The sequence below is a fragment of the Sebastes fasciatus genome, chromosome 5 (genome assembly GCF_043250625.1).
Source record: "Sebastes fasciatus isolate fSebFas1 chromosome 5, fSebFas1.pri, whole genome shotgun sequence".
Lineage (NCBI taxonomy): Eukaryota > Metazoa > Chordata > Actinopteri > Perciformes > Sebastidae > Sebastes > Sebastes fasciatus.
Window position 1 is genome coordinate 23283288 of NC_133799.1, and position 20630 is coordinate 23303917.

The window sequence follows — 20630 nt, forward strand, 5'->3', positions numbered from 1 at the left end:
GTCAATGTGAATGCAATTTAGCAATACTTAATATTTAAAAATCTCCATAATTAAGAATTGATATTCACTATTTGTGCTGTTAAACGTAGTCTGTCTTTGAAAGAGTTCTGGTGACATTTGCAGTATTTTTCCATTTTAAATGCATACAAAACTTTCTAAAATTGATCCTAATATTAACCCTGTTTGTGACAGGTGTCGATAAGCTCCTGCCTCTCTGATTCATGCGTTATTTGACCAATATTTTTTAAATGTTATCACGGGTTCTTCAGGTTTCCTTTTTATCCGGTTGCATCAACAGCACTCTTTGGGGGGTAACACCTGATACGGTGGTCCTGCTGCCAAAAATGAAAGCAGACCTTGTGGCCTTCTTGACCCTGTTGGCTAAATGACTGATATTACTTCCTAGGAAGTCATCCTCTTTCATCCCATGAGGCTTGCATCAGAGATTTTATTCATTTTAGTAAATTAGAAAAGATTAAATACACACTGCTTGGATCTACAGTTACATTTTTCAAAAGTATGGTAACCCCTCTTTGACCATTGCAGTTCCAGTGTGTACCTCAGTGAAGCTGGCTGTTGGTTGGTTTTTATTATGTTTCCTTTTAATAATTATAATAATAAGCTTTATTTGTATAACACTTTTTGTACAAGACATTGAGCTCAAATTGGTTTACATTTAAAAAAGAATAAAAACAGGAAACACAAATTGAAGAAAAAGGAATACAGGTGGAGATCTTTTTTTCTTATTTTTGTTGCCTATGATTAATTGTTAGTACTACAGATACGTATATCATATATATGTATATATATATATATATATACATATATATGTATGAATATTGTATATATGTGTATATATATATATATATATATAGTATACATGTGTATATTTGTATGTACAGTGTATATATGTGTATGTATATATGTATGTATATGTATATATACCTTTACTTATATACAGGTATACACAGATTTATATACAGTACATATACAATTTTTATTTTGCAAAAAACTGTCTCATGGTACATTACAAAATATTAGTACCACAGATTAGTATATCATATATATGTATGTACTGTATATACATACATATGTATGTATGTATATTGTATATATGTGTATAGATAATATTGTATACATGTGTATATATGTATATATACACATACTTATATACAGGTTTACACACACATTTATGTATACATATATAATTGGTATTTTGCAAAAATCTGTCTCATGGTACATTACAAAATAATTAGTACTACAGATTAGGATATCATATATATATACAGTATATATGTATATATATTACATATATGTGTTTATATATGTACATGTATATGTTTATATATTACATATATTTGTACATTTATATATGTATGTATATATATATATGTATATATATATATATGTATGTATATATATATATGTATATATATATATGTATATATATATGTATGTATATATATATATATGTATATATATGTATGTATATATATATATGTATATATATATATATATATATTGTATATATATATATATATATATGTATATATATATATATGTATGTATATATATATATGTATGTATATATATATATATATGTATATATATATATATGTATGTATATATATATATGTATGTATGTATATATATATATATGTATATATATATATATATGTATATATATATATATGTATGTATATATATATATGTATGTATGTATATATATATATATATATGTCTTGTTTGTACCTACTGTTTTTGCCATATATATGACCTTCCTCCATCCCTCAGGCAACAAGCTGTTGTTATTCACAAACCCATCTGAACTCTGTCTGGTTAGTGTTTTGCACTCATTTGCCCTCCTCTTCCTCCTCTTCTTCCTCCTCCTCTTCCTCCTCCTCGTTGTTGTCTCCCAGCAGCAGCAGCAGCAGCAGCAGCAGAAGAGAGAGAGAGGTAGTCAGTCAGACAGCTGCTGATGAGCCTGTGGTTGAAGCGGAAGCGGAAGTCCTGCTGTGTGTGTGTGTGTTATCATCAGTATCAGCTGCTAGCTCAGTTAGCACAGCGCTGTTAGCAGACCGTTAGCCAGCGAGGGGCCCTTTAATTCACACAAACAGCTCAACATGAAACGAAAAGGAAACCCGAGGTCACTGGGGCGGTGATACCTGCTCTGATAACACACTTTAAAGGAGAAGACACCGGGTGAGTTAACCTTTTAAAGTCTCATTTCCTTTACACCAAGCTAGGTTAGCTAGCAGCTAGCATCACCACACAGCTGTAACTGACTGATCAGCTTCATTAATGTAAATAAATAACAATGCAAACAACTTGTTTAATATCTTATGTCTTAAATATGTCAATGTGACATAGTTGATGTTAAACACAGCTAATGTTTGCTGCCACGTCAATATATTAGTGATAGTAATAATGATCTCTTGAGCTCATCACTTGACTTTTTACCTTTTTATATACTTTTACTTACTGTTTTACATTGTTTACATCTCTGTGTACTACATATATATAGCTATACTCAGTGGTGGGATGTAACCCAAGTACATCCACTCAAGGTACTTGTACTTTACTTGAGTATTTCCATATTATGCTACTTTATACTTCTAAAAGAGGGAAATATTGTACTTTTTACTGCACTAAATATCTCTGAACGTCAATATATTAGTGATAATAGTGATGATCTCTTGAGCTCAACACTTGACACTTTACCTTTTATATACTTTTACTTATTTTTTTACAACTGTTTACATCTTTGTGTGTATATATATTTATACTGTGTCTGAATGGTGGGATGTAACCAAGTACATCTACTCAATGTACTTGTACTTTACTTGAGTATTATGCTACTTTATCAATCTATCAATCAATCAATCAATCTATACTTTTATTGCCATGTCAACCCACAGTTGATTGGAATTTGTTTCGGTGTAGTGCTCATTAAAAACAGACAAAAGACAAAAGCACACACATAAAAAACAGTGTACATAGGAGACAACCACCTACATTCATACAATCATTCAGACCAAAAAAATCCTAAAATGCTAAAATATATACTTCTACTCTAACTTCATCTCAGAGGGAAATATTGTACTTTTTACTGCACTAAATATCTCTGAACTTGAGTTACTAGTTACTTGCAGATTTTGATTATTAATCCAAAATATAATCAACAAATAAATGTTTATTATTATTATAATAGATTACACTATCCCAGCAGTATACAAAGTAATTAAAATAAGCTCCACCTTCACCAGCTGCAACATTAAAGGGCCCATATTGTAAAAAGTAAGATTTTCATGTCTTTTATATTATAAAGCAGGTTTAAGTGCTTTATAAATACCGTGAAAGTATTGAAGCGCTCAATCCACAGGGAAATACACACAGCCCGTATTCAGAAACTCTGCATTTGAAACAAGCCGTTAGGATTTCTGTCCATTTGTGATGTCACGAATCTACAATGTTTAGACCTTTTACCCAGTTTTATGAGTAAACATTCTAAATGTGTCCCAGTTTATTTCTGGTTGCAGTGTATGTGAATGACATCAGCTGACAGGAAGTACACCAAAGATATTGCACAATTCTGTGGTAATTCATTTGCAATTCCGTTGAAATTTGTGTTTAAGACAGAGTGTAAATACAGGCATAGTCAGGCTGACAGTATTACGAAAATAAAGTTTTTTTTTAACATTACAGCATGTAAACATGTTCTAGTAGAAACACAAAATACAAGTATGAACCTGAAAATGAGCATAATATGGGACCTTTTAAAGTGATGAACACCTTAATGCATCAATAATTATAATCCAATAATATAATGTATATTATTCTAAAATGGGCCATTCTACAAAATGAGTACTTTCACTTTTGGTACTTTTAAGTATATTTTGACGCAAATACTTTTTTATCTTTTACTCAAGTAAGATTTTGAATGCAGGACTTGTAACAGAGTATTTTATACACCGTGGTATTGCTACTTGTATTAGTACTTCTTCCACCGCTGTTCATACTTGTCATTTTGCATATACATATACTAAATTCCTGTTTACATTCAGTTCATTCATTTGCAATTACTGTCTCATTTATTTTACTTTATTTTATATTTTGTTTGTTCAATTTTATCCCTTGTTGTAACTTGCACTATTTTATGTTTAAATTCTCATTTTGTTTTTTCTCGCGTTATCTTCTTTTTGTTTTTCATACATATTTAATTAGCATTGTTGAAAGGGAGCCTGAAACTTAGGATTTTCATTGCCAACGACTGCAGCTTCTCTGTAATCGTTGTGTATATGATAAATAAAGAACGTGAACTTGAAACAATCCTGTTCCAGACAATAGTCTGGATCACAGCTTTAACAGCTGGATGCAGTGATAACAGCCACGTTGGCAGCCGCCTTATGAAACAGTGAAAATTGAAATGACTTTAGTTTGTTAGTAGTAAATGTATCATGGCATAATGTATAAACTGAAGAATGCAGTATACAGTCTGTTTTATTCCGGTGTTTACATACAATACACCACTCAGAAATAATAATATGTTGTTGTTGTCTTAGTTTTGGGGCTTCCCTTTTGTTTATCTGGGTCAGGGATTGTGCCTCTTAATCGTGCCCCCCATGCTGTATCAGTAAGCATAAATAATAACACCAAGCAGTAATACTGACACAGTCACAGTCCCAGTGCTATTGCTTTGTATGGGTTAAGAGGTCATCTGACCAGGGACCTGTATAATGAAGCTAAAGTTCAGGCCTTCAGGCTTCATCAAACATTTGCAAGGTTCTGCTCATTTTAGATTTAATAATCCAAGTGTGAGCGAGATTATATGGTATTTGGGATTTTTAACAAGCAGCTAATGTAACATCTGCAGTTTTATGGGCTGATATTTAATAGGGCTGCTTCCTCTTAGTTAACTACGATTTCTTTAGTAGATTAGTAATTTTCCAATGCTTTTTTCGTGCTGAATGACTCATTTCCAAGAAACTTATGAGCACATATCTGGTAAACGCTTTCGTTTACTTGATTCTTTTTGGAGAAACTCAGTTTCACAGATCTGTCGTTTAAATCAACTAATTGATTCGTCGACGAAATAGTATGAGTGTTAGTAGACTAAGAATTTCTTTGGGCGAGGACAGCCCTAATATTTGATGTAACAGACAAGATCAGACAAGAACTGTTCACCGTGGGGATACTAGATTCTTGTAGTGGATTGTAAAGGTTGTAGAAAATAAGCATATGACTAGAATTATAATCAGAAGTACAAATGTTACAATAATCAATCGGGTGTGGGAATTTTTATGTAGTTGAAACATCTCTTCTCTGGCACAGTGTATACAATGACAGAATATTATTTCCTTCACAAGTATTGCAGGTCTGTTTTTTGTGTATTTAATTAGATGATATGTTAAAATGATTGTAGAGTGTAAATTCTTGTATGAATTATTCATAAAGGTAGAATAACGAAGCAAAATCCCATAAATTAACACAAGAATTTCTGCACCATCTGCCATGTTAAACCTGCTGTTTAGAAACAACACAACAACAGTGTAGAGTACATAGGATTATATATTTCTCATGTTAGTTTGGGTGTAATGTTATGGTTTAATAGTGATGGTGTATACAGCCACAGGCCTTCTAGTCTGGTATGAAGCAGATCAAATGTAGGCTGAACACTGTCTTGTGTCATAAACAACATGTTTGTGTGCTAAATTTACACACTTGAGTGTAATGAAAGAAAAGAAGCTACTTCAGTACCTAAAGTACACACGTGTCATGTAATAACTCATAACTCTATTTGTCTCGTCAAAATGAAAACATTTCACGCAGAAATATCCGTTTTATATTTGGTCTGTTACTGTGGGATCATTTTCAAACAGCGAGACGAATGCACTGCAGTCTAGCAAATTCAGCAGTCTGTCGCTTATCTTTAGTGAAGGGTTATCTGAGGGGAGACAGCTGTTTATCAGTCTGCTGCACATCATACTCACTGCCTCTGACAATCACTTTCGCTTTTATAATGGATCAGCAGCTGCTTTGGGCAAATTGGCCCGTCTCCAAACTGACAGCTTTCTTGTAAATGACACAATGTTTTTAGTTAATCTCACATGGCAGGAAATTAATTACAAGCACATTTTCAGATGAGCACTGTCCTCACATAAAACTAAGTTACCTAGAGCCAGACTGTACTGACAGAATCCTAATATTTTCACAGTACTGTTATACTGTTGATAATATGACTGTTGGATACGACTATTATTGCTTTCATACGATATTTGATTTCACTAATCTTGAACAGCTAAACAGGATATTGTTATATTTAGCTGTAATGCAGCGTCACAAACGTTCTCATTTTACAGCTAAACCGTGCACTACAAGATGATTATGAAAACATTTGAGGCGAGAAATAGGCATTAATGTAACATAATATTGATTCATATTTGATCAGCGCTGCCTAGTATGCCCGTTTGGTTGGAGTTCGCGAGTGATTGACAGCCGGCTCTCATAGACGGCAGCTGGACAGCAGACCTCAGATCAGCTCTTACTGCTTGTTTTCCTCCGATATGGGAAATCTTGCAGATGCCGTTAGGAGCACCGGAGGACATAGAGGCACATGATTTTTTTCAGGTTACCTGTTTCATGTACTACTGTCACGATGTAGCAACCTTTTTATAAAAATAACCCTTTTTCAATCATATTTGTTCCAATCTCGCCTACTTCAGCTTTAAGGCAGCAATGGCTGAGGACACAAAACTCCTCCCAAAGCCATTGTTTTTGCAGAGGAGCTGTCTGTATTTGCGACCAGAGGGAAGGAGGGCAGGGGTCGTGTGCTGTTGTCAGTGCTCTGCAAGTGGTGTGCTGGCAGGTTGGGAGTGGGGAGGCCAGTTATTTTAGAGGATATGTTGGTGATTTTCAGGAGGTTGTTTCTGTTGGTGAGGGTGAGCATGGTGAAATAGAAAGGTGGCGCAGTACAGGAGGATGAGTTCAATAATGCTACGATAAAGAAGAAGCGGGAGGTGGGGTTTGACTGAGAGAGCCTTTAGTTTACGGAGGGTAGAGTCTTTGTTGGTAGAGTTTATGGATGTCTCTGGTGTGGTGATCAAAACTCAGTTTATTGTTCAGGAAGATGCAGAAGTACCTAAATCTGGAGCAGTGAGGGGTGGTGAGTTTTTTGCGGATGTCAGAAGATGAGCTCCTTCATCTCGGTGACGTTGAGGAGGAGGTGACACAGATTGTTGGCAGGATGTGGCTGAGTCCCTGTTGTTGAGGTGGCAGTATGGCTGTCATCAGAATATTTAAAGTTTAAAGACATTGGTCCAGAGTGTGTATAGAAAGGGACTCAGAAGAACACCATGACCCCACGAGATGGGATTAGTGGTGTGGGAGTGCTGTTTTTTTAGGTGGAACAGATGGGTGGTTTCACCTTCTGAAAAGCCTGCCTGGTATTCATGCTGCTAAAGTCCTGTTCTAATTTGTCCTTGTATAATAGTTTTGCTTTCTTTTATTACATTTTCATAGAGTGGTTAATGGTTGAAGCCAGTCTTTGCAATGTAAATGGATGACTTCTCATAGAAAACTTTGGCCATGGTCTGGAGGATGATATCTAACTCTTGTGATGACCCCATGATTTAGTGTCATTTCACAACTTTGATCTCTTTATTCTATTATATTTGTATACATGCAAATGTATACAAGCTTCTAAATTATATTATACTGTAATATGTATGTCATTTTATACAATTGTCCTGTAATAGATTTTTTAAGTAAAAGTGGGAATACCACAGTGTAAAAATACTGTCACATGTAAAACTCCTGCATTCATAATTGTATTAAGTTGAATTACATTAGTGTTGGTATAAGAATGTATTTAAAGCTATTAGGGATGGATCAGCTGCTGTGCTGATCGTTATGGACTGATATAAAAAGTCATGTCATAAAATGTCATAAAAAAGTCATAGTATAGTATGTCATTAAAATATAAAAAAAGCCATTATATAGTATGTCATAAAAAGTAAAAAATAAATCAAATGTATTGATGCATCACTGTAAGGATCACTTTAATGTTGCTGAAAACATGGTTAATTTGAACTTCTTTATACTGCTGGGTAGTTTGAGCTATAATAACACATCATAGTTTATTTGTTGATTATATTTTGTATTGATATTCTCAATCTGCAAAGTATCTAATAACTAAAGCTATGAAATAAATGTAGTAGAGTAAAAAGTATATATGGCTCTGAAATGTTGTGAAGTAGAAGCATAAAGTAGCGTAAAATGGAATAACTCAAGTCCAAGTCCTTTATCACTCCTAAAGGTCCAGTGTGTAGGACTAAGGGGGATCTATTAGCATATAATATTCATAACTATGTTTTCATTAGTGTATAAATCAACTAAAACTAAGAATGAATGTGTTTTCGTTAGCTTAGAATAAGTCCTTCATATCTACATATGGAGCCGGTCCTCTTCACGGAGTCCGCCATGTTGCACCGCCATGTTTCTACAGTAGCACATGTTCCTTTTCTGCTAATGGATCTCCTGAAATGCTACACGCTGGATCTTTTTAAGTAAAAGTACTAAAGCCATTAATTCTCAATCTTTCTCCGTTTCTGCTTTTAGAATCGAACCATTCCCAGCCTGTGGCGAGCAGAGTTAGTGCTTCCTGCTCTCCAAGTCAACCTTCGCCTTTGACCTTTACGCCCTCACCACCTATACGGCCAGTGTTTGGCCACCGTAACCATGACGACGGGGGGTTGTTGCCACCTGCCTGGCTCTCTGTGTGACTGCGCGAGCAGCCCTGGCGTGTGGAAGAGCGTGGAGGAAGCGGGTGGTGACGGATGTCAGGCGCTCTACGTCACCCAGGTCACCGCCATAGACGGACGATTGCTCTCCTCTGTGCTCAAACCCATGAGCACACAAAGGTAAGACCTACTCACACTCATGATGTCAGGGAAGAAGTCCTCTGGGGTGAATTTACATTAACAGAAATATGCAGGACAAGCACACCACAGTGGAGCCATCGTTCATTTTATTATTATTTTGCCTACAGTGACATATCAAAAAGTCTTCTGTGAAAAAGGCCTAGTGCTTATATCATATATGTATTTATTGAATTGTATTTGTGAAGTACACTTTTTCTGCTGCTCCCGTACACTCGCTACCAGACAGCCCTTTCCGACGGTGAGCTTGAGCCATTCTATCGCTCTCTTCAAAGCCACCAGACTCCATTCGCAAAAATAATAATTTTGCCTAGCAGAACAGGAGTATACATACAACTCCACTTCAAAAAATCCAGCTAACCATTTCAGTTATATCCAAACTTAGCATAGCTTCATGATTAGCTTACTTTGGTAACCTACGTCACTGCTTTTCTTCTTCTTCTTCTAACAGCTGAGTTTCCATTTAACAAAAAACGTAAAAGAACGCAGAGCCTTTAAATGCATCTATTTATTCTGAGCTGGTCCACAGTTGAGTGTCATTGTATTTTAGTCTAACAGTTCTTTTTTGTAATGTATTTTATTTTCACCTCAGTGATGGTCCCATCTGCCGTATTTGCCACGAAGGAGGCAGCAGCGAGCGTCTCCTGTCTCCGTGCGACTGCACAGGCACCCTGGGCACGGTGCACAAGAGCTGCCTGGAGAAGTGGCTCTCCTCTTCCAACACCAGCTACTGTGAGCTCTGCCACACCGAGTTCAGCATCGAGCGCCGACCGAGGCCTCTCACAGAGGTAACAAAGGTCAATGCCCTTTGCTTTGTCTGCATCAATCTTTCTGCTTGTCTTTTTTTATTCCTCTTGGGTCGGGCTGCTGTTTGTGAATGAAAATTCTTCTTTAAATAGAGGCTACACGGTATTAAGTATGATTTTTTTTGGAATGTACCAGACTGAGGCCATATTGTCAAATTTAAATAATTTATTTAATATGCAATAGCAATAACATTTCACCAGTCAACTGAGAACAAACTTTTAAACAACAAAAAGAAGATCAACTTGATGGCAGGAAGATACTACTATACCTGAATGCACCATGAAAATATCTTTTCTTTCTCATCTTTCTGCTTGCTTTCCATTCTTCATTGACTTAATATCTCTCTTCCATTTGTCTATCTACCTCTCCCTCTCTCGTATATATTCTCCCTCTTCTTTTTCCACAGTGGCTGCGAGACCCCGGCCCTCGTAATGAGAAGAGGACGCTGTTCTGTGACATGGTGTGCTTCCTGTTTATCACGCCTCTGGCAGCCATTTCCGGCTGGCTGTGCCTGCGGGGCGCTCAGGACCATCTTCAGCTGGGCAGCTGGCTGCAGGCCATCGGCCTCATCGCCCTCACCATCGCCCTCTTCACCATCTACGTCCTCTGGACCCTGGTAACAATTAATCCACACACGTTAGACTGTAGCACTACTGGAATGCACATTTAAAATTGCCTCTCTACCTCTTTCTACCTCCCCCCTCTTTCTCTCCCTCTACCTCCCTCTCTCTCTACACCCTCTCTATACCTCTAACTCCTTCCCTCTCTTTATACAACTCTCTCTCTACCCTATCTATGTCTCTCTCTACCAGCTAAAAGTTCATGTATATAATTGATCTCTTACCTGGTTGTCTGTGCAGGTATCTTTCCGCTACCACTGTCAGCTGTACTCTGAGTGGAGAAGAACAAACCAGAAAGTACGTCTGCTCATTCCTGAAGCCAAGGAGTCAAACTCTTCCCAGCATTCCTTGCTCTCGACCAAACTGATGAAGAAGTCTGCCAATGAGAGTATAGTATGAGACCAAATGGTGATAATGGTGTCTTTTATATGCAGGGGGCTGATTGTTGAATACCAGATAGCCTTTAAAGAAGCACTCGTGGTTGCTTTTTACAAACAAAAACATCTTTGCCCCATCAGTACTTAAATTCACATTGCTTTTTAAAAAGAAATCGGTCTGATGAGCACATTCAAATGGAGTCTGGGTGTTGACCAAGCTTATGCAAAGGCACAGAGGAACGGAACAGCACGTGGAGATGTGCAGAGACATTTACAGAGACACGGAACAGTCTCATCGTCATGGATACGATGATAACTTTAAATAACAACGAACCTAGAATAAAAAATGACCAAACTAACTTGTTTAGTGGACTGTGAAATGTTGTAATTATTGTTCTGCTTGGTTTCAACAACACACTGATGGTCTATAGATGGCTGCTGAGTGTAGCAGCTTCCGTTCATTGTTGTGCTGCGAAGATGAAAGTGAGTAAACTGCTAGATACATGTCATATCTGGGCATGTCCTTACCTATATAGGCCTTGCAGTCTCTGCACAACGTCGCCCGTTGAGGACCTCTTTCAAGAAATTATCCCATATTAATCTGTAAAGGAAAAAGAAGATTATTGATTTATTCACAATCCAGATGCCAGTATGCTGTCTGAGATGAAACTTTAATTTTCGCACAAGCTTGTTGGACTTCTTTCAATTTTTTTTTTAATTTTTTTTTTTATCATACATCTGTTTTTTCATTTCATCCAAGAATGGATTGCAGCACAGCATTAGTAAACCAGAGATTGTGCAATAAAACACTGTGGACATCGAGGTCTTCATCAAAAGTACATGGAGAGACCTCTGCAAACATGCACAGCTATGCATGCAAAGACTTTTTGGGGGATATTCTTTTTATTTTGTAGTGTTAAGTATATTGTAAAATTGTTTTGTGGTTTAAAAAAGAACATTTCTTAAACCATTAAAGAATGAACAGATTTGCTATTCCTACTGAAGTAGGGCTCAACAGTGTCCTCGTAGAGGTTCTTGTATTATCAGCACTTAGCCAGCAGGTCTTGTATAGATCGATAGAAAACTCTTGTTGGGTGGCTGATGCAGTGTACTAAAGCATCTTTTTGCCTGCCTGTTAAAATACTTAATTACTGCTATTTTTTTAAAACTATACACATCGCTGTATGTGTGTAGTTTCCATAATAATCACACAAAGAGTCAGGGAAACAGAAACTTCCTGCGAGCATTTATCATTGAATTGTCTCTGATCTGATGATGAGGGGTGGGTACATTATGCAAGCACCACTAAGGCTTAATCTGATTTTAGCTTTGTTTTGTCCTTTCTTTCAAGGAAGCCACTCAATGCTTACGTGCTTTTCTAAATCCATTTGATGGATATCGATGTTTTTTTTGGAGTGCAAACTTGCCCTCACCATGTTTTGATGTTACTGAGCAGATTCATTTGGGCCTGTGTTGGTTGTTTGGGTGAGTAGAGAAAATTTGCTTCTCTCTCTCTCTCGTGTGTGTATATAGTTTGGTGCAGTTTATAATCAAGTTACTTATAGCGGCTGTCAGAAAACACAAACCACAGTGTCTGCCTGGTTTCCAGATTTCCGTGTCATAACATGGTGCAGTTTTGAACATAGTTTATCATTTAATTTAGGTTATGGAAAGACAGTTAAATTGACGTGAACACACTGTGGTCCGTTGTTAAAACCAACGGGGCTTTAAGAACGCAACACTGTTGTCCTCTTTTGAGTGATGCAGGTGTTAAAGCCGATGGTTATACTGCACAATCCTACTATTTGTGTTTCATTTATAACTGTGCAGTTCTGTGGGGTGCAATAAAAAAACCTTAGCATTAAAAGCAATGAGGCAAGATTCAAATTTGTCTAAAGCTAGACTGATTATTATTCATTTTATGAGTAAACTTTAGTTCCAAGATCACAATTATTGGCTTTTCTCTATTCAGTGAAATTACATTTATATATTTATTAGGGCTGTCAATCGATTAAAATACTTAATCGCAATTAATCTCATGATTGTCCATAATTAATCACATTTTTTATCAGTTCAAACTTGACTATGACTTACCCAAAACTTCATGTGATTATCATAAAGTGGGCATGTCTGTAAAGGGGAGACTCGTGGGTACACACAGAAGCCATTTTTATTCAGATATGTTGAGGTCAGAGGTCAAGGGACCCTTTTGAAAATGGCCATGCCAGTTTTTCCTCACCAAAAATGTAGCGCAAGTTTGGAACGTTATTTAACCTCCTTCCCGACGAGCAGTATCTTAACTCTAGCTTTAAAACTGAGACCGCTACAACCGCTGAAAGGTCGATTGCGTTAAAGAAATTAGTGGCATTAAAACTAATTTGCGTTATAATCGCGTTAACTTTGAGTCCTAATTTTTATTAAGGAGTGATCATAATTTTTGATTATTGTACTTATTAATGCTGATTAACATACTGATCATGATTTGTTCTTCCTATGTGCTTTTCGTTAACTTTTCCCTAGCTGTTAAAGTAAATTTTGCATTCAGTATTGACACATTGTAAACACATGCAGTACATCACCTTCGGTGTGCAGAGGCCAAAAGTCTGGATATTATGCACAATTGTTTTATTAATGCTTTTTAATTAAAAATACATATATATTTACTTTGTAACAATCAGGCTTGACCAAACAATATGTTACATTTTCATGCTACAGAAACCTTGTGATCTGAAATGACTCTACAAGTTCAGTGGCTCCCTGGGGTTGTTGTAAAACAGTAGTCGTAGGAGAACAGGGTGCATCTCCGTAGTGCCGTTTGGTGGGAAACTGACACCATAGTGTCGTGTCGAGCAACCAACTTTGTATCTGTATGACTGCTGACAGTGTGGCATTACCAGGAACCAGTGAGCAATGAGCATAAACATTATTTCCTTGCTCTGGCCTTTTGTTTACACCAACATTACACTTTTAGTTCCTGGTGGGAAGTCCCACATACTGCCCCAGGTAATCGTTTGTTTGAGTCGACATACTATACAATGACTTTTTTTTTGTTTTGTTTGTTTTCTTTGACATACTGTACTATGATTTTTTTTAATTTTTCAACATACTATACTATAACTTTTTTAAAGATATTTTCCAATATACTATACTATGAGTTTTTTTAATTTTTCTTCCATTTTTTTCGACATACTAAACTTTGACTTTATTTTTTTAATTTTTCCGACATACTATAATATGACTTTTTTTCATATTTTTCCACATACTATACCATGACCTTTTTTTGAACATACTATACTATGACTGACTTTTCGACATACTGTACGACATAATGCCCTTTTAGCTCCTGGTGGGTTGTCCCACATACTGCCCCGGTTAATTTGTTTGTGTTTTTAACTAATCTCCGAACAAAGGATTAAATCCTGCGATGCACCCGGGGGGACCTTACAAGCTTATGAGTCATTTGATCATCCATGTGTTTACTGTTTGTCATGAACGAGGCTTTACTCTAAGTATTGGGATCTGTTGGGAAACTGATTTGAAGAAATGTAAAAAGCGGAGGTGCAGTTAGTCAACGAAAACAACTGGATTTGTTATTGGAAGTTTGTAGTACAAAGTATGCAACACTGCTCCTTCTTTGACTCCCCGCAGAACCTCATATCTCCAAAGAGTTTAAGTGTATTGCACTTAATTATAAGGTAATATTTTACTTTATATAGCTTCCACAATTCAAATCCAGAAAGGGATTTTAAATCATTGTTTTCTTTGTAAATGTTAATGTTTCTTCTGTTGTTATGTTGTCTTAACATTTTTGTAAACTTTATTTTTTTTCGAGAGCGTGGGTATGTTTATGTATCATTTGTAATTTATGTTGCAATTCTTAAGTATTCACATTTTTAAATACTACAATGTTTATGGTGTGCTGTGAGAAAAAAAAGAAAGTTGTCTTCACCAAAATACTGGTACCTGCAATCAGCCAAGAATTATTTGCAAAGCAAATAAAACATGATGATAAATGATGGTTGTGTTGATATTCACTGTCTGTTCTCTGCTCATGTGAAGAAGACATGTATATGTTCTAGTTCAACATGTCAGTATAGAGGCTATGATATGGCTGTTTACAGATAATCCTCTTAGTCTAGAAAGGATGAGATGTCATTACTATAAGTCTGTTTTTGACCCCAGCTGTATAAATGTAGCCATTAATCCTGATGAAAAACAACTGCTGATGTCAAGTTTTGCTTCCCTGGAAACTCGCTACTGCATTTGGAAAATATATAAGCAGCTTAGTTATAAAAAAACACTAGTTCAAAATATTCCATATGCTGGTGAACAAACAGTCCGTCTCTGATAAAAATAAAATATTAAATGTTTGAATGCAAGTGAAAATTAGTGAGCAAAATTAGTTATTTATTGGTACCCTGATATTGCCACTGGAATTAGTCGTGTTCCAGATAAACATTCTTCTTTCATGGCATTTTTCAATATACTATACCTTTTTTTTTTTTACTTTTTCCAGCATACTATACCTTTTTTTAAAACTTTTACATACTATGACTTGACATACTATGACTTTTTTTTTTTTTTTAACATTATACTATGACCTTTTTTTTCCGACATACTATACTATGATTTAAAATATTTTCCAACATACTATACTATGACTTTTTTCCATGAAATATTAAGACAAACAATACAATTACTTTTTTTCACTAAATTTTCGACATACTATACTATGACTTTTTTGCCATGAAATTATTTGACATGACTTTCACAAAATCTTTCAAAAGACTTTACTATGATGTTTTTCATGAAATCTTTTGACATATTACACTGATGTTTTTATGACTTATCGTCATACTATACTACTTTATGACATACTATACTATGTCTTTTTTTAATCAGGGCTGAGTGCAGCACAATGCAAGCTTCACATATTTGCAGCTCCAGGTTGTAGTTCGACACATTATATAATATTGAGTAGTTTAATCCGAAACAATTGAACTGATATCAGGTAAAATCTTGTTCTGAAAAGTTACTAGTAACTATAGCTGTCAGATAAATGTAGTGGAGTGACAAGTACAATATTTCTCTCTGAAATGTTTTAGTAGAAATATAAACTGCCATACAACGGGGGCCTTTCAGTAAAATACTAGTTGAACTCGGGTACGGTACTTGAGTAAATGTATTTGGATACTTTGCAGCAACTTGATGAAACAAGACTGTTCTCTTTTTAAAAATCAGAGAAAACACAATTTTCAGTAAGAACACATCCGTTCAACACTTTCCTTTTGTCAAGAATTTTATTCTAAATTCATACAGTTTTTTAATTTAAAGTAAAACAATGACAACTGAAGCCAAATGTTCTTCGATAAATACATAATGAGGATTTTGGCATGATAACTTATCTGATGTAAGAAGTTAGAGGAACCACGCTGTCAAACGCATAATACTGCTTCACCAGGTTGGAGTAACTGCCTGTAGTTTATTTACACAGCACCATCTAGTGGTAACCATTGAAATGTATTTCACATCCTACCTGTACACGACAGAGTTTCAGTTCAAACAACTTAACAAATTCACAGGGTTCATTAAGACAGCAACGACTGCCCTGTTCCTGCATTGCAGGAACCTTCACATTGGCTCCATGAACAACTCGACTGACCAAGTGACATAAAGGCTTCTTGAAGATTTCTTTCATGGCAGAAGAGAAGAGCACTAGTGAATTTAAAAGTCCTATATAAAAACAGAATGATAGGTAGAAAGAAAGATAGAAAGGATAGAGTGACGAGGGAGTTGGCCGTGAGCAGAGCAACGGGAACAAAAAGTGCACAGGCGATGTGATGTCGAGGTGGAGGCGGAGTGTTATGGGGTTTAGTGTCACAGGCTCTGGCAGCACTGGAGTTTGTTGCCCTTCTGCCCGTCAGTGGTTGGGGGGACACTTATGTCCACTACATTGTTGCCCGGAGACTCATCATGTGCAGATCTGTCCGCTATCTGCTTCTGTGACACGATGCGGTAGATTTCTGCAGAGGGACATTCCAGAAAGAAAAACACAATGATGCTCTGGATTTCTTTAAACTCTTCACAAATAGTTTAATTTATCTGTATATGAGCGATGGCACTGGTGTGTGTATATCCCCATTTGTAGGAAAATAAAACTGCAGTCCCATATCAAAAGGGGAAAACATTAAGTTAACTGTGCAGCTTAAAATATCTAATTTTCAGAGTGTGACAGATGTTTTCACCAATTACTTAAATGTCAAATGAATCCTTGACACATGAGATACAGCACTGAGTCTTGCTCTTCCTACCTGTTAAAATGTTCTTGAATGCCTCTTCTACATTTGTGGAGTCCAATGCTGATGTCTCAATAAATGAGAGAGTGTTCTTTTCTAATGTGGGAGGAGAAGAAAGATACAGATTAGATATAGATTATAAGACTGTTGCTTTATTGCCACAGCGCTTAGTGATTTACCTGCGAAGGCTCGAGCCTCATCAGTGGGCACCGCCCTGAGGTGGCGGAGGTCGCTCTTGTTTCCAACCTGCATGATGACGATGTTGTTGTCAGCGTGGTCCCTCAGCTCCTTCAGCCAGCGTTCGATGTTCTCGTATGTCAGGTGCTTGGCGATGTCGTAAACCAGGAGAGCTCCAACTGCACCCCGGTAATACCTGGTGACAGCATAAACTAGATGAATACAACAACTATACCATCTTTATATCCAGTGCGATATTTACATCAATATACACGATTAGTTTACACAAAGAGAAACACACTCACGCTGAGGTGATTGCTCTGTAGCGTTCCTGTCCTGCTGTATCCCAAATTTGAGCCTTTATCGTCTTGCCGTCCACCTGGATGCTGCGGGTGGCGAACTCCACCCCAATGGTGCTCTTGCTCTCCAGGTTGAACTCATTTCTTGTGAAACGGGAGAGCAGGTTACTCTTCCCCACGCCAGAGTCTCCGATTAGTACGACTGTAAACAAAACAATTGGGCGTGACAACATTTCAGTGTACCCAGCTTAACGTCAAACTGCCACACCTACTGCTACTGCAGTAGTCTTAATTTATAAATGACGATGCACATTAACTGAGAAATGTGCCACACCATCATTTCCAACTAAAGAATTATAAACATGAATGCCAATAGGTACAAACTGTACTAAACAACTATCATTAAAGGTTGCACTAGCGTCAGGTTATCATTCAATTATGGCCATTTTCAGGCAAAGCGAAAGTGCTGACTTAGTTTTGCTGCTTTTCCTTTTTGTACTGAGAAAACAGACTTTGACCTGCTGGGAGTCATGCAGGAAGAAGCTGACAAAAAACCTGCTCTTTGGGAAAACTGACTCAACAGTTTCTCAAGGCCTCTGTTCCTGTGTATTTTGCAACGAGTCATCACTATATCAAATCAGTTTACAGCTGCCACACCGGCCTGGGCCTCTTTTTTTAACTGTACTTTACTCACTAGATAGATGTGATAAAGTCTATGCGTTTCTGTTTCCTCTTCAGTAAACTCCTTAAGTATCTAAATCTTGTAAACCACTCTCTCCTGTTAACTACAGCACTATGTCACTAAAGCTTGCTTGTGAATCTTCATCTTAAAGCAGGTTCCTTGTCCCTTCATATTAACTGGTCTATCTGATAGTTAGTGACCTGCAAGCTGAAAGGGACAGTATGGAGGACAGAACCTGTCAAAATCAAAATGAATAAAAATCATAACTACATAAATTTCATTAAATGTAGCAAAAATAATATTAAAAATGAATGTAGCTCAGGGCTGTCCCGAATACCATTTTTGTTTTGGCTTCGAAGCTTTGATGAGAAATATTCGAAGGTATTCGAAGCTTCGCTGCGGTGTGGTACAGCGCAACAGGCTGACATGTTCTTCCGTCTCCATCTCCCCCGTTTCAGTGCCATGGACGCACTACTGTACACACACGCACCTCTACACACAACAAACAGCGATATCCGTCTGAATAACTAATAATCAATGTTTATTATGAATGATGTTGTGGGATTATACCTTATTTCATGGGCTATTTTGAGATTTATACTTTATTATTACATACTTATATTTAACAAAAAAGAATGAAGCATTCGAATACCGATTTGGAGGTCGATTACCATGGCAACGGTCAAAGCTTTGAAGCATTCGGGTCAGCCCTAAACGTAGCAATTAATTAATTGATCAAATGTGGCAAATTTATATTTTTGTTTTAATTTGCTTCTTTATCTTTGTATCAATTTCCTTATTTATTTACTCTTCTGTTTAATTTTCCCTTTCATTTATTTATTTTTATTCATTCTTAAATGTGTGTATTTATTTTTAATTTATTTAATTATTTTTGTATTTATTATTTGCATTTATTTTTATTTATTAATTTCCTGTTTAATTTTCCCTTTCATTTATTTATGTATTTATTTTTATTAATTCTTAAGTGTGTATTTGTTTTTGCATTTTTTATTTATTGCATTAATTTATTATTTTTCTTAAATTATTTTTGCATTTAATTCTTATTTATTTATTTATTGCATTTTTTGCATTTATTTTTACTCTTTAAATTTATTTTTTATTTTGGTAGGTTCTGTCTTCAATAGAACAGTTCTCAGGTTCTCGTCTAACCAGGGAGAGTATTACATGTATGCATAACATCATATGTTTATTGATTTCATAGCTACATTTGTTTACAAAAAAAGAAAATGAGATCAGAGAGCAACATGTTACCCTGAAACTAAACTCCAAGGTGTAAAAGAACCATGTTACTAATGACTCAGTCAGGTCAAATCTATAATTGCTTGGTATGAAGGTTAGCCATCACTCCCAGGGTGGTGGTTGGGAAAGAATGTGCACACCTGGAGCAGGTATTTAACAGGAAAGAGTGTCCTCCCTCAGGCGACAAGTTCACACCACAAAGGGAGCTCCTGTTTACCTTTCACTTGAACGCATCTAATTATATGAGACGGTCTTAAGAACATAGGGGATATGAGTGTTTATATACCTAAAGACAACTTCTCTTCCATGACAGTAAAGTTTAATTATTGTTATAGTAAATAGCTCCACCCTTTGGACCAGCTAGCAGGGATAACCTTACTCTGTCAAATCCATGAAGCAAAACAAATCATTTAAAACATCTTAGGTAGAAGTAAAACACGAGGTTAATTAGAAAATGTGAAAACATGCTAAGCTACAGTTAGCAGCTAGCTGCCAGCAGCAGCTGATGTTAAAGTGACACAGTTAGCATGATGCTAACCTTTAGCTGGTTTCTTCACTAAACAACATCAATAATGTTATATATATGAGTAGTTTCAGCTCAGCTTGCCTTTGAACAAGAAGTCGTACTCGTCGTCTCTGTTCCCCATGGTTGGATGAGATCACCTCGCAGAGATCGAGGCGGTGATGACAGATAGTATTCCTCCTCTAAAGCTAACTAGCTAAACAACCAGACTGCTGCTGCTGAGCCGAGATGGAGAGAGTCGTGATGGGAAGTCCGGCTCTTTTTAGTGAGCCGGATCATTTGGCTCAGCTCACCAAGAAGAGCCGGCTCCCAAACGGCTCTTAATTTTTACCACTTCTGCCTTTTATAATTCAGCCAATTGTAGCGCAGTTTTGACCTTTGATTAGTATGTGTGCACATATATCACTTAAATTGTTCAATATAATTATACTAAACCTTATAATTTCCAGAATATTGTAATTTTACATGTTGCTTTGTTTCTGACTGCCATTCATTTTGTCTGCATTCGCACACCACACTCTTTCTCTCCTCCTCTCCTGGTACGTGTCCACAGGGGCGTTTTTTATCGCGAGGGGACGCAACACTTCCCAACATTGGACGCTCGGTGTGCTGTCCTAGACACAAGGCTGTCCCCACCTGATTGGACGAATGCT

General features: G+C 36.5%; 2 protein-coding genes across 3 annotated transcripts in view; one reads left to right on the plus strand and one right to left on the minus strand.

The window, feature by feature from the left end:
- LOC141768023 (E3 ubiquitin-protein ligase MARCHF2-like) overlaps window positions 1–14757 on the plus strand; it is a 100303-nt gene extending 85546 nt beyond the window's left edge. The window contains exons 2-6 of one of the 2 annotated variants that reach the window (XM_074635894.1): window positions 1984–2202; window positions 8617–8918; window positions 9529–9733; window positions 10150–10359; window positions 10604–14757. In XM_074635894.1, the coding sequence (XP_074491995.1) occupies window positions 8737–8918; window positions 9529–9733; window positions 10150–10359; window positions 10604–10762 (756 nt within the window). In that variant the 5' untranslated portion in view covers window positions 1984–2202; window positions 8617–8736 and the 3' untranslated portion in view covers window positions 10763–14757. The remainder of the gene's footprint in view (window positions 1–1983; window positions 2203–8616; window positions 8919–9528; window positions 9734–10149; window positions 10360–10603) is intronic. The other variant, XM_074635895.1, reaches the window with a different exon arrangement.
- A 1264-nt stretch (window positions 14758–16021) lies between these two features.
- On the minus strand, window positions 16022–20228 carry LOC141768024 (ras-related protein Rab-11B). Its single transcript, XM_074635897.1, has 5 exons — window positions 20062–20228; window positions 17519–17714; window positions 17216–17409; window positions 17052–17132; window positions 16022–16763 (listed from the first exon to the last, which is right to left on the minus strand). Exons 1-5 carry the CDS (start codon window positions 20099–20101, stop codon window positions 16618–16620), a joined length of 657 nt encoding a protein of 218 aa, XP_074491998.1. The 5' UTR covers window positions 20102–20228; the 3' UTR covers window positions 16022–16617.
- Between the last annotated feature and the right edge of the window lie 402 nt (window positions 20229–20630).